At 42.6% G+C, this 14,231-nt stretch overlaps 1 protein-coding gene across 2 annotated transcripts in view; it reads left to right on the top strand.

The window, feature by feature from the left end:
* STEAP4 (STEAP4 metalloreductase) overlaps positions 1-14,231 on the top strand; it is a 32,495-nt gene that overhangs the window by 15,422 nt on the left and 2,842 nt on the right. For both annotated transcript variants that reach the window (XM_032793380.2, XM_032793382.2), the window contains exons 2-4: positions 9,228-9,685; positions 11,833-12,360; positions 13,329-13,493. In XM_032793380.2, the coding sequence (XP_032649271.1) occupies positions 9,230-9,685; positions 11,833-12,360; positions 13,329-13,493 (1,149 nt within the window). In that variant the 5' untranslated portion in view covers positions 9,228-9,229. The remainder of the gene's footprint in view (positions 1-9,227; positions 9,686-11,832; positions 12,361-13,328; positions 13,494-14,231) is intronic.

Genomic DNA, 14,231 nt, shown 5'->3' with positions numbered 1-14,231 from the left:
GATAATCTAGCAACACAAGAAGAGGATGCAGCTGCTCATGGTGAACAAGGAACCATATAAAATGATGCGGCTTATCAGTGGTAAACACCAGACACGAACAAACACTCTCATCAGGAACAAACAAGGACACCTATTAACAACCAAAAAAGAACAAGAAATGCACTGGACAGAGCGTTTCAAAGAATTGCTGAACAGGGAGCCACCTAAAGAGGAAGCAAACATCCAGGACGCAGAAGATCTTGATATCAGCACAGACACCTCAACTAAGGAAGAGATCATTCAAGACATCAAATCCTTAAATAATGGGAAAGCTCCTGGCAAGGATAACTTGAATGCAGAACTGTTCAAGGTAAATCTTAAATTAGCAGCATCTATCCTGGCCCCTTTATTCACATCAGTCTGTGAAAGGGAAAAAGTGCCAAATGACTGGACCAATGGGGTTACAGTGAAGATACCAAAGAAAGGAACTCAGTGATGGTAATAACTGGCATGGTATCACACTTTTATCTGTGCTAAGCAAAGTATTGTGTAGTCCAGTGTATATCAGAGGCAGTTGATAGCGTTTTCAGAAAAGAGCAAGCTGGTTTTCAGAAAGGGCGTGGATGCACAGACCAGATCTTCAGTTGCCTAGGACTTTCTATTAGGAAGCAACCAACAACACCACTGCAGAGCAAAAAGTAGATAAGCAAATTGTTATAGAACTTATATCAGGATTCTTTTCCAAAGAAGTCAATCTTTACCAAAAAAAAACAAAAAAAAAACAGAAAAATATCATGGTAGAAAAGCCAGATGCCATGTATTGATAAGCATTTCTTTGTCATTCTTCCCTATAGTCTCTGAACACCTAAATAAGAACTAAAAATAATTCTGATATGTTTTCTCCCAAGCATTATGTACGTACTGTATGACTATCACAGAACAAAGCTACGTTGTGTTGCCATCTACTGGCTGAACAGAAATATAGTGACTCTCTAAGTAAAATTTACAAACCCAAATCCAAAACTCACGCAAAATGACCATGGTTTGGAGTTTCATTACAAAAGGGAAATTCTTCAAGAAAGGCTCACAAACAAAGGCTACAGATCCATCAGAACCTGAAGAGGAATCAACTGTATTTTTCCCCCTCTCTCTCCTGTAGCAGGGCTCGGGTCCACTTGCTTTTAGCTATCGGAGGGAGAGTCAATGGCTTACAATCACTTCCTCTCACATCAGTTATTGGTCTCCCAAAGAAAGTGATGGAAGCCTTTGCCTTTGGAACACTGAGCATTGGATGTGTATAACGATTCCATTTGCTGCTGCGGATGTCAGGGAACTGGGTGTGGCTCCCTGATTCTCTGCACTAGGGACTTGAAGGTTTCCACTCCCTTTGCACCAGAAGCAGACTGGGGTAGAAAATCTGTCTCAAATGCTGGAAAGAATCCTATATTGGTAGAGAATTGGACTGTATAACATCATAGGTTTTGTTCACTGTCTTATGAGAATCTGATTAATATTGTTTAAGTCAAACTGATTCCATTTTAGAGCAGGTTGAAAATGGAAAACCATTTTTAGTGTGGAAAAAAATTAAAAATTGAAGTCACTTGCATTCTGCAGGTTTAGAAAGAATTTTTTAAAATTTCTAAAAGATTTTGTTCAGAAAAATTCTGTTTTCAATTTTCGGGGGCGATTCTTCACGCTTTTCTTTTACCCCTCTCTCTCTTCATTCCCTTTGGCCACTGAAAAAGGGATGTGTAGGAGACAAAAGGTGGAAAGGAAAAAACAAACTGAACACCTCCTCCCCCCCACACACACTTACTTTTCATTTTCTAGTGTGTTTGGTTTGGGGGAGGGATCGAGAGACTGAAATTTTCTGAACAATTATTTTGAAGCTTTAAACTACGTTCTCTTTTTTTCCCTTTCCCAAACATTTTAAGGAAAGACACCAAGGGATATTTCACATTAAACTACTTTCCCTGGTGTTTTACAAATGATTTTCCTCTGAAGTTTCTTAGAGGGGGGGTAAGCAGACAAGTTATTGAATGACTGAATTGAAATAGGGGGATATATATGTGTCTAGATTCCAGGAAACAAAAGATTAGATTCCTCAAACACCTGTAAAAGCACCAGCCCATGTAAACATAAAAGGAGTGTTTTTAGAATAACCGATTACATTTTCACATTCATTGGACAAATAGGACAAATAGTTATAAAAGAGTGAAGCAGCCCAACATAGGGCACAATCCTGCGAAGAACTGAACACCCTCAACTCCCAGAACACTGATTGGGAGACGTGTTCATTATATTCATGTTCTTCTTGCTAAATGAATATTAACAGACATGAAATGCTGACTATTTTAAAATAGTAGGTAGTACACAGGCTTCTGACTTTCAGAAGATACTGAGCATCTCAGAGGATCAGGTCCTGGCTAACGGCATGAGAATCACTTTAAAATGTCTTCAGTGATTTTGCATCAAACGCAGACTGTAGAACAGTGATACTCAGACTGAGATTCGTGAGCCGCAAGTGGCGCTTTAATGTGTCTCCTGCAGCTCTTGGCAGCATGTGATATTAAAATATTGTGTGATTTTATTATTAACCAATCTCAGTTATTAACCAATCAGGATGCTTTTACTATGTTGTTAACCACTGTAGTTGATGAAATAATAATACTTGGTCAGTCATTTTGCTGTGAGAATAAATGAAACAATGACTTTGCACTCCTGTGGCTCTTTTCGGTAATGTTGATTGCTAATTTGGCTCCTGAACCACTGAGGTAGAACCAGAACAGCACGATAACCCTTTTGTAGCACGAGCTATTTAGCATTAGGTCACAGTGTAACAGAAATCTCTCATAAAATATCTGTAATTTAGTGCCCATTTTTATTTATTTATTTGTATTTTTATATATTTGCAATATAACTTAATGAATAACATTTAGAGGGAAGTAACTAAATCTGTTTCCATGTGATTTATTTTTATAGCTTCCCACTTTGCTGAAGCTATTTCATAAGGCTGCAACTCATTTTAATTGAAAGAGTAATTAAATATGCATATATCCAAACCACACAACTCCAGAATTGTTCAAAAGAGGCTAAATTTAAAGTGTGTATTAATTTTTTCTATCCATCTTTGGAATAAGTGGTAGGATGAAACCTGTGTCATTAACTGGATATTAATTATGGATATTTTGAAAGATTAAATAATGTGCTATTTCAGAACACTCAGCACTAATATTCCCTTAAACCAGGTGTCGGAAACCTCTGGCACGTGGCTCACCAGGGTAAGAACCCTGAAGGGTTGGGCCGGGCCAGTTTGTTTACCTGCCGCATCGGCAGGTTCAGCTGACTGCAGCTCCCACTGTCCGTGGTTCGCCATCCCAGGCAAATGGGGGTTGCGGGAAGCAGCACAGGGCAAGGGATGTGCTGGTCATGGCTTCCCATCTTCCACATTGGCCTGGAATGGCAAACCTCAGCCAGTGAGAGCCATGATCGGCCGAACCTGCGGACACAGCAGGTAAACAAAATGGCCCAGCCCACCAGGGTGCTTACCCTAGTGAGCTGCGTGCCAGAGGTTGACAATCCTGCCTTAAACACTAGTGTAAAACTTTATGTTCATCAGCACTTAGGTTTTTTTGTTTTGTTTTTTTAGCTAATTACAACAGCATCTACAAGCTCCAACAAAGATCAGAATCACATTGTGCCAGCTGCTGTGCACACATGCAGCATCAGACAGACTCTGCCTTTAAAAACGTAGTCTAATAGACAAGACAGACAAAGGAAGTATTATTGCCATATGACAGCCTGGGAATTGAGGCACAGAGAGTTCAAGTGACTTGGCCATGGTCACATAGGAAGTCTGTGACAGAGGTGAGAATTGAACCCAGTCCAAAGTCCTGGGACTTGGTCCTGAAAGCTACTGAGCGTTCCGGCCCTCATCCAGCAAGGCACTTAAGTGAGGAACAATCAGTTACACACATACAAAATGGGAAATGACTGCCTAGGAAGGAGTACTACAGAAAGGGATCTGAGGGGGGGTCATACTGGACCACAAGCTAAATATGAGTCAACAGTGTAACACGAGAAGTAATTCTTCCACTTTACTCCATGCTGATTACGCCTTAACTGGAGTATTGTGTCCAGTTCTGGGCACATTTCAGGAAAGATGTGGCCAAATTGGAGAAAGTCCAGAGATGAGCAACAAACATGATTAAAGGTCTAGAAAACATGACCTATGAGGGAAGATTGAAAAGAATTGGGTTTGCTTAGTCTGGAAAAGAGAAGACTGAAAGGGGACATGATAACAGTTTTCAAGGTACATAAAAGGTTGTTACAAGGAGGAAGGAGAAGAATTGGTCTTCTTAACTTCTGAGAATAAGACAAGAAGCAATGGGGTTAATTTGCAGCAATGGAGGTTTAGGTTGGATATTAGGAAAAACTTCCTAACATTCAGGGCCGTTAAGCACTGGATTAAATTGCCTATGAGGGTTTTGGAGATTTTTAAGAGTAGGTTACACAAACACCTGTCAGGAATGGTCTAGATCATTGTTTCCCAAACTGGGGGGTGTGCTGCCCTGGGGGTAGTGTGAAGAAATGTCAAGGGAGGCGTGAGGCTGCCTGGTCCTTGAGCTCCCAGCCGGGGAGGCTAGCCCCTGGCCCCTCCCCTCCTATCCCCCCTCCCCTGCAGGCATGCCGCCGCATGGGCATCATGGCTTGCGCCCACCCACCTCCCAGGCTTTCCAATAAGCCGGTCCTGCTGCTCTGAGCAGCCTGGTAACGGGGTGGGAAGCGGGGGAGGCGGGGTTGGATAAGGGGCAGGAGGTCCCGAGGGGCACTCGGAAGAGAGGGAGCAGTTGGATGGGGCAGAGGTTCTGGAGGTGGTGGTCACGAGACAGGGACCAGGGGGGTTGGATAGGGAGTGGGGTCCTGGGGGGGTGGTTAGGGATGGGGGTGGTCTCGGGAGGGGGCAGTCAGGGGAGAAGGATGGGGGGGGTTGGATGATGGTAAAGGACAGGTGGGGGGGCATGAGGGTTTCTCAAAAATTAAAAAGGGGTGTGATGCTGAAAAGTTTGGGAACCACTGGTCTAGGTAATACTTAGTCCTGCCGTGAGTGCAGGGGACTGGACTAGATGACCTCTCCAGTCATGTAATTCTATGATACTATGTGCTCAACTTTAATCATGTGAATTTTCCCATTAAGTCATGCTTAAAGCAAAGCATATGCCTAAAGCCGTGCTTTATCAGACCAGTGTTTTCAAACACCTCATGGGATTGAACCCTGAGCCACAAGATGATATAGATGTTATGCTTCATGTACAGTCCTTGATATTGATGTTATATTAAAATATATCAGCTGATGTAGTAAAGTATATTAGTAGGGATTACAGCTAGAGCTGTCAGAAACTCACTAGGTCTTTTTGTCATGGATTCTGTCAGACACTTGTTAGTTTTGATTTTCACACATTCATACCCATTGAGTTGCAGCCTGAGTTTTAATTTTGAACCAAATGCACATAGGAAAGCCAAAACTCAGAAGAAAATCATCATTGCCTGTAGGTTTCTGAGAGTTTGAGATACCCAGATGACTTATCATAGAAGATTCATTACAAATCATAAACCTAGAGGTGAAAGTAGGCCAGTATGGGCCTGTCTGGCGTATCGGTAAGATGAAACCGCCGGTACCGGCCTGCGGGAGCGCTTTAACATCACTGCTCCTTCCTCCCTGCCCCCCATCCAGGGCCACCAACAGGTAGGCACCCTACCGGCAGGGCCACTGACAGGGAGTGAGTGGGGGCAAAAGGGGCAGCTTTCCCCAGGGCCCGATGATTTAAAAGGGCCTGGGGCTCCCAGTTGCCTCTACCGTGGCAACAGCCGGAGCGCTAGGCCATTTAAATCATCACCAGAGCCCCGGGCAGCACGGGCTGGGCAGCATGGAAGGGCTGGCTGGGGGATTCTGACCCTCAGCCCTACACCTTTCACCCAAGACCCCACCCCTTCCAGGGGCCCAGAGGCAGGCCCCTGCACTGGTAAGTAATTTATCTTACTTTCACCCCTGCAGAAACCTCAGTCTAGAAAAAAAAAAAAATCAAGCCAATTCAGCAACAGCCGGAAATTTTACTGAATTTTGCCAAAATGCTTGGGGGAATAATAGAACTGAAAAGGGGTTAGATGGAAGTCAACTCATTTCATTTCCATATTTGTTCCTTTAACTAAGTAAGTTACAGATGGCTTGTAGCTTCATAGCCAACTTTTTCCATATCACTTAGTACAGTGCTGTGGTCTTGGATTATGTGTTGCGGGAACAAATGTTAAATTACACAAAGTTACCAAACAAGATTTTACAATGTACGATATCTATGAAGACATTAACTACTGACTAATTTATCTCTGATATTTGTGTGTCATCAAATCACTATGGTGATAGTAATAAGCACCATCATTTTTCATTATGTCTGACACCCAGTACTTCCTAACAAACAATGCTGAATTCTCCTTACTTTATTCATGCAAGTGGCCTCACTGCATGGCATGGGGCTAGTTGTGAGAATTTGGCCTATTAGCTCTAAGGGCCCAATCCTACAAGGTACTAAGCAACCTCAACTTCAGCTTAACTAGGAACTGAAGATGCTCAGAACCCTATAGAAAGCTATCAACGCCTTGTTGAATAGGGCCCTAAATAGTAGAGCAAAGAAAAAAAAAATTCTTCTGCAGACCTCTCTCTAGGGAAGAGGAATGGAGAATTCTAGAAAGGGATGAAAGAGAAAAGAGCCCAGTGTGCTATAGAGGAAAAAGCATACAGCCAGCCCTCCTTTTAAAGGCATTTTTGGGACCTGAGCCTGCCGCCGCTGAAGTGAAAGACAGAATTCCCATTGACTTCATTAGGAGCAGGATGGGCCCTGAAATACAGTCATTTAATCATCATTGCTCTCTGACACAAGCCAGTGCAATGTTTATAAGCCTATAAATACCTCTTACCTCTCGGCTCCTACAAAACAGTTTATTACCACTATACTATGCCATAGCCAGCCCAAGTGTGATTACTGTCACCCTGAAGAGTTGTAAAAGACTATGTTATCTGTCCTTTGTTTCAGATGTGGGTGAATTCAGTTATTTAATCTCTCCTTCTCCAGTTCTCAAGAATCATATGGCAAGGCCTACATGAGGAACATTTAGTTTTGTGAGTGCTTGGCCTGTAATTGGAGGTATATAAACAGAAAACAATATTTAAGGTCTCTAGAGGTCAGAACATTGCTTACTGGATCATCTGGGCAAGTGCTTAGCCCCAAATAATCATCAGCAAATTAAATGTTTGGTATTCTATTTTAAAGAACATTGGAGACACTTTGTAGATTTGTTTCTTATTGCTGTAGCTTTCATTAAATAATATGTTTATAATATTAATTAATTCGACATGTCACATAGAAACAGCCATTTGATTTCCATTCAAATCTCAGTTAGGAGAGGACACGATTGCCACACAGTTCACTCAGTGCCAGCTTTCTGACTTCTTAAGGTTGGAGGAACTGGAAGATTTGGGTAGGATACTGCCATATTTCAAACAAAGTCAATCCTCCAGTTTATAGTATAGAATATGTTAAAAAAAGGAATGTTACATCTTTCTATGTAGTGGCTCAGAGAAATTAATCAGTATTACACATGCTGCTATTCTGCTTTGAAATATATGAATATCCACAAGAGGGAATTCTACAGCCTTCCTCCCATTTGCGTCTCTGTAAAGGGGTTCACTCGTCACAGTTGCACCTCCTTAGTGGTATCTGGGAATTAGCTTTCACCGTGTCTTGTACTCCCTTCTGTCAGTTGCTCATATTGTGGCCCCTCTTTCTCTCTGTGACTCAGGGGACTCCCTCTTTGTGACTTGTCCCTCCAGCCAGGTCAATATATAGTCCTTTCCTTTCAAGGTAACAAAGTTCCATCAGACAAGCTGTCCAGATGCCACCTCAGACAGTCTTCCATTTCACATCGCCGGGTCCTGTGCCATGTTCCCAGCGGCTGGTAGAGGAACCCAGGCTCTCCTTCTACACTGGGTTCCAGCTCAGGAACAGTATAACCAGCAGCCATGGTCTGTGCAATCCCAATAATTGCTGCTGTTTCCCTGGGCTTCTTCCAACCCAGGCTCTCTTCCTCGTAACTTCTCTGGGTAGATCTTTCTTCCAGGGTTAGGATCAAGGGCCTATTCTCCCCTCTGGGTGTCCTCTTTACCACCTCTCTGTACTCAGGGAGTGACTGAAGATTCCCTCCCTTTAGCCCTCTTCTGCTCTCATCTTCCTGGCTTTATGCTAACCAGCCTGCTCCTGCCCAGCTGGGCTTCATGATAAATTAAGCCTGGCTCTCCTTCCAGGTGCAGCCAGGTACCATAACTGACCTCCCAGGCTCACATTAACTCTTCCAGGGCCTGTGGGGTACACACCCCTTCACAGTCTCCCAGGACATCAGCAAACCCAACAGAGTGATTTTTAAACATGTCCAAAGGAAGCACAACGTAGTATCACATGACAGAGCACACAGATAGTAGCTTCTTAGAACTTTCTACTTATCGGTCCCTTTGAATAGGTTTACTTTGTATAGTATGTATAGATACATAGAGAAAGGATGGTGGGGTGTTAGGACACTACCAGGGACTCAGGAGGCCTGGCATCAATTCCCTGCACTACCATAGACTTCTTGCATGACCTTGGGCAATTCGCTTCACCTCTCTGTGCCTCAGTCCACCATCAGTAAAATGAGAATAATAATCCTGTCTTCTCTCACAGGTGTGTTGAGAGGATATATGACTGTAGGCTCTTTGGGGCAAGGACTGTCTTTTTGTCCTGTATTTGTACAACATCTAACACAGTGGGGTCCTTGTCACTGGGGACCCTAGGTGATACCACAATGCAAATAAAGATAAAAAAAGATTGTGAGGCACTTAGATAGTACAGTGAAGTGGGTCATATAAGTACCTACTAAATCAATATTTATTTATACATTGCTTCTGCATCTAGGGTCTGCATCTCTCAGCTGGGGGAAAGGTAAGGCGCTATGAGCCCATAGAGAGAAATTAACTTTACTTTTCTTTATAAAACGGCACAGTAGGTCCTCTGACAATGTGTGTTAATTGTTAAGACTTTCCTGCTAAATGGTCCAAGAAACAAAGAGAACGTTAATATATATTTTGGTATAATCAAAGCACCATGTTAGTTTGTCCTTTTCAAAGTATTCCTGTTTTGTTTTTCACTATTACTGTTTTTTAGATATGGAGAAAAATTCTTCCAACATGATCCCTCTTACTGAAAACTCTCCTGATAAAAAAGAGATGGTGTGTATTTTTGGAACAGGAGATTTTGGAAGATCTCTGGGGTATAAAATGCTCCAGTGTGGCTACTCAATAGTGTTTGGAAGCCGAAATGCACAGACTTCCAGTCTGATTCCCAAAGGCACAGAGGTGCTGAGCCACAGAGAAGCTGCGCAGAAGGCTGACATTATTATTGTAGCAATTCAGAGACAACATTACAACTTCCTCACAGAGTTAACCGAAGTTCTCCATGGAAAAGTATTGGTGGATGTAAGCAACAACCTCAAAATAAACCAATATCCTGAATCCAATGCTGAATACCTTGCTCAGCTGGTGCCAGGCGCTAAGGTAGTGAAAGCATTTAACACCGTGTCAGCATGGGCCTTGCAGTCAGGTACATTGGATGCAAGCAGACAGGTAAGATGAAAGAACAAGAGTTTCTTGTAAATTATATCATATGGCAATTTCTGAACAGTACAGTAAAATACATGTAAATAAAGAGAAAAGTATCAGACAAGGTTCAGATGCAACTTTCATTATGATTCCCTGTGTTCAGTCAAATAACTAAGCTAAAAAAATCCTTTCGTGCTCATATATGATTGTTTGATCTTAGTCTAGAAATAAATCTCTATTCCCAACATTTAAAAAACATTGATTTTCCCTGCCTTTTGATCGTTAAGCACATGTCCCTCACCCCCAAACTGCAGGAAGATGTTAACAGAGATCAGAGAAGGGAACTGCTGTTATGTATCTACTGTGTTGGGAGGATTTTAAAATCATCTAAAAATGTTTGTAAGTTACAAAAGTAAGCAAGAGGAACTTTAAAAAGAGGTATGAAATGAGGATTGTAGGAAGCTGAAGATGGGAAAGACTAAGGAAAGGAATTGAGAAGAAAGAACCAAAGAATCAAGAGAAGAGGGAAGGAAGAAGCATAATGAGGGAACTTGGACAAAGCAAGAGGAGAACTGAGAGAGAAAGGAATGTAGGGTGGAGAAAAAATATCAAGTTGTGTAAATCACTCTTCCATTCTGGCTACTTTCAGGTAGTGGATACTTGTGGAAGCAGATATGGCCCTTCCCACAGAGTTCGAAAGCAAGGTTGGACTTATCCAGAGTTCAGAAGTGTTGCAGGGATGAGCAGGGGGCAAGAAGGGCATGGAGATTCTGATACTTAGGCAGCTTGGGATGGCTGGAGGAACTATGAAGTTTTTTAGCCATCTCCATGGTTCTCTGACCCTTGGTCCGCTGTGTGCTGGGCTAGGCCTGAGAAGCAGCTTATTGCAACTTCAGAGGTTTCTTTAAGCTGCTTCAGGTGCAACTGTCCCCAAGGGACTGCTCTGGCAGCCAGGAATCATCAGAGTTGCCTTACGCTGTGTGCTGCCTCAACTGGTCACTTAAGTCATCATTAAACCTGCTTTGTGCTGCCAGGGCAGAGCCAAGGAGCTGGTGCCTTGTACTCCTGTCCAGGCTGATCTCTACACAGATGTAGTTCCCTTCAGGCTGCACTATGGTCAGAAGCTCCAAAAATCCCCATTATTGTGGGTCTGAATGACAGCAGGTTGCCTTTTTTCTCCAGACTCCAAGATGAGTACTGTCTTTCCCAAAACACCCTTCTCCCTCTTCCCCTCCTTGCCCCCACCATCCTTCTGGCTGCCCTGTGCACATGATAATTGGCTGGTGAGGGTGCGCTTTTCTATTACCCTGCATACCCATATGAGAGAGGCTCCCTCCACATTGTTCTCAGAATCCTCGAAGAAAAATATTTTATTTTAAATGACAGGTGATCTATATTCCTATTATCTGTGTCCCGATTGCTCTGGGTCCCTTGGGAATCACTGTTTTATATGTGTGGTGCAAAAATGGAAGATTGTGACCATTTATATAAAATCCTCAAGAACTTTTTACCAGTAAGATGCAATTGTGTTTACAAATTGCTTGACAGAGTTGTCTTCCAAAGCATGTGCTAAAATCCAGTAGTTCTAGCTGAATATCATTAAGTGTATTATAATTTGCTATTTTCATATATATGATTGTTTCACTTTAAACCTTCCACCTCCTCAGTGAAAAGATTTTACTTTTGATTCTGATTCTCAGTAGTGGAGCATGTTATTGTTTGACTCCTGCATCAAAGGGTATGTTTTCACTACCGGCTATATCGGCGGGTAGCAATCGATTTCTCGGGGATCGACATATCGCGTCTCATCTAGATACGATATATCGATTCCCGAATGCGCTCCTGTCGACTCCGGAACTCCACCAACATCAACAGCAGTAGCGGAGTTGAGGGGGGAGCTGCGGACGTTGATCCCGCGCCATGAGGACGGTAGGTAACTTGATCTAAGATACGCAACTTCAGCTACGTGAATAGCGTAGCTGAAGTCGAAGTATCTTAGATCGACCCCCCCCCCCAGTGTAGACCAGCCCAAAGACTGGCAAGAAAGCCAATGATTTCTAGAAAGTTTGGAAATACAATCAGCTTTAAGGTCTTATTTTATACCCTTACAGGTCAACAGTAAAGTCTGTCCCAAAGATTTGTCACAATAAAGCCCATTCTTTTTGTTGCAGGTGTTTGTTTGTGGAGACGACAACAAAGCCAAACAAATGGTGATGGATATTGTTCGGACTCTTGGTCTTACACCATTGGATCAAGGCTCTCTCTTGGCAGCCAGAGAGATAGAAAATTACCCACTGCAGCTCTTTCCAATGTGGAAGTTTCCCATCTACTTGGCTATTGGTCTAAGTGCATTTTTTTTCTTCTACAGTTTGATTCGTGATGTAATCTACCCCTACATACATGAAAACAAAGATTTATCATTTTTTATTGTAATTTCCATTCCAAATCGGGTCTGCCCCATAGTGGCACTCATCCTTCTTGCTTTGGTTTACCTTCCTGGCATAATTGCTGCAATTCTCCAGTTACACAGAGGAACAAAATACAGTCGTTTCCCAGACTGGCTGGACAAATGGATGCTTTGTAGGAAACAGCTTGGATTAGTAGCCTTGGTTTTTGCTTTTTTACATGTTTTGTACACACTTGTTATCCCTATTCGCTATTATGTAAGATGGAGATTAAATGTTTATGTCATATCTCAGGTAAGTTTCTGTTCATTGCTCCCCTCAACCCCATTATGTATGTTACTGTTTTGTAGGTTGAGTTTCAGAATTTGTTGTCAAAAGTTATATTTGTGTTGATTTTATGCTATGGAATTTCTTTGAATGATTGGTGTTTCCTCTAGGCATCCGTATTTTCAAAGATCACTGGTGCTGTGGTTAAATGGCGGACTTCTGATCTCAATCTTCCTTCTGGCTAGTGTAGTGATTAACAACAGGTGTAGAAAAATATTAATTATAAATAATTTTGAGGTACCTGTTCCACATTTCTGTATACCCCTTTGAGAGTGGCACATTTACTGACATGCAGAAAGCCAGGCTTTATTTTTAAAAATAACCACATCCCTGGAGTCATCAAAATGTATGTTCACATTACAAAGCTTTATTAATGCTACACTAAGGCTGTATGCAACACTGTATCTGCTGCCTCTGAGCAGCAGCGGCTCCAGGCACCAGTGCTCCAAGTGCATGCCTGGGGCGGCAAGCCACGGGGGGCAGCCTGCCGGTCTCTGCTAGGGCAGCAGTCAGGCAGCCTTTGGCGGCTTGCCTGTGGGAGGTCCGGCAGTCCCACGGATTTGGCGGCAGGTACGCTGAAGCCATGGGACCGGCGGACCTCCCGCAGGCATGCTGCCGAATCCGTGGAACCAGGGACCTCCCCGCAGCGTGCCGCCGAAGGCAGCCTGCCTGCCTGCTATGCTTGGGGCGGCAAAAATGCTAGAGCCACCTCTGCCTCTGAGTGGTACATGCTATGGAAGACCCTGCATACTGGCAGTTCAGAACACCCCACTCTGTTCAGGAGACAAGATGGTCTGCTGTTTCAGATTGTTTTAATCTATTTACAAAAACCTTTTCAGTCCACCTTAAAGGAAACCTTATGTTAAAGGGCATTTTTCCGTCCATTGGAGCTGCAGCTACTGCACTGTTAAAGTATATGTGATATTTTTCTTCAGATAAAGGACAACAGAACAGATCCATTTAACAACACTAACGGCTGGATTAGTGACTCTTACCTGGCGTTAGGCATCCTGGGATTTTTTCTGTTTGTCTTGCTTGGAATAACTTCCTTGCCCTCTGTCAGCAACAGCGTCAACTGGAGAGAATTTCGATTTGTACAGGTGAGAAATATACCTTCTTTCAACTGAAAAACTAAGTTCATGTCCTTTCTCTCTGCTACATTCCCTGCACTCTTCTGTCAACTTTCATGTTTCCCTGGTAGCTCATGATGGTGGCACTGTGATCACCACCTACATAAAGTAAAATTAGGAAAAGTGAACTTCCAAACAACAAATGAAAAGTTGCAATGATAAATTTGTGGCTTTCAGAAGATGATTGTAGAAAACAGAGTGATCAGTTACATTGAGTAAACCCCTGAAATATTCAGCCACTGGTTAAAAACCCATGTTCTTTCACTAATTATTTTGACTCTAAGTATTTATCCCAGGTTGAAATTTCAGTTAACATTAGTCTAGAAATTCAGTGTGTTGAATAAATTGACAGTTATTGTCACTGTGAAGTGCCAACAATATTCAAACAACATACAAGCAACTATACCGCCACTTTTTAACGTTTCATAAGTGAAAAGTCAATAATAACAATCCATTTTCCCCTCTCAGCTCTGGAAAAATGTGGTGATTTTCTAAGTGATTGTCATAAAATGATGCACTCTATCTGGCAGGAGGTAGCTTTTCTTTAGACTCTCCATATAAGCAACAGAGCCTTCCCCCCATCTTTGTGAGACCATAAGCATCTCTTAAAAGGAATTGTGCAAAACATGCCCCATCCCCCAGAACAAGAGATTGGCTGAAAATCAGAGGTATTAGCTGAAAATATGTTCATATGTGTGAGGGTGAGAG

The sequence above is a fragment of the Chelonoidis abingdonii genome, chromosome 2 (assembly GCF_003597395.2).
Source record: "Chelonoidis abingdonii isolate Lonesome George chromosome 2, CheloAbing_2.0, whole genome shotgun sequence".
NCBI classification, from domain to species: Eukaryota; Metazoa; Chordata; order Testudines; family Testudinidae; genus Chelonoidis; species Chelonoidis abingdonii.
The sequence above is the reverse complement of the archived record's forward strand: the minus strand, read 5'-3'. Positions and strand labels throughout refer to the sequence as shown.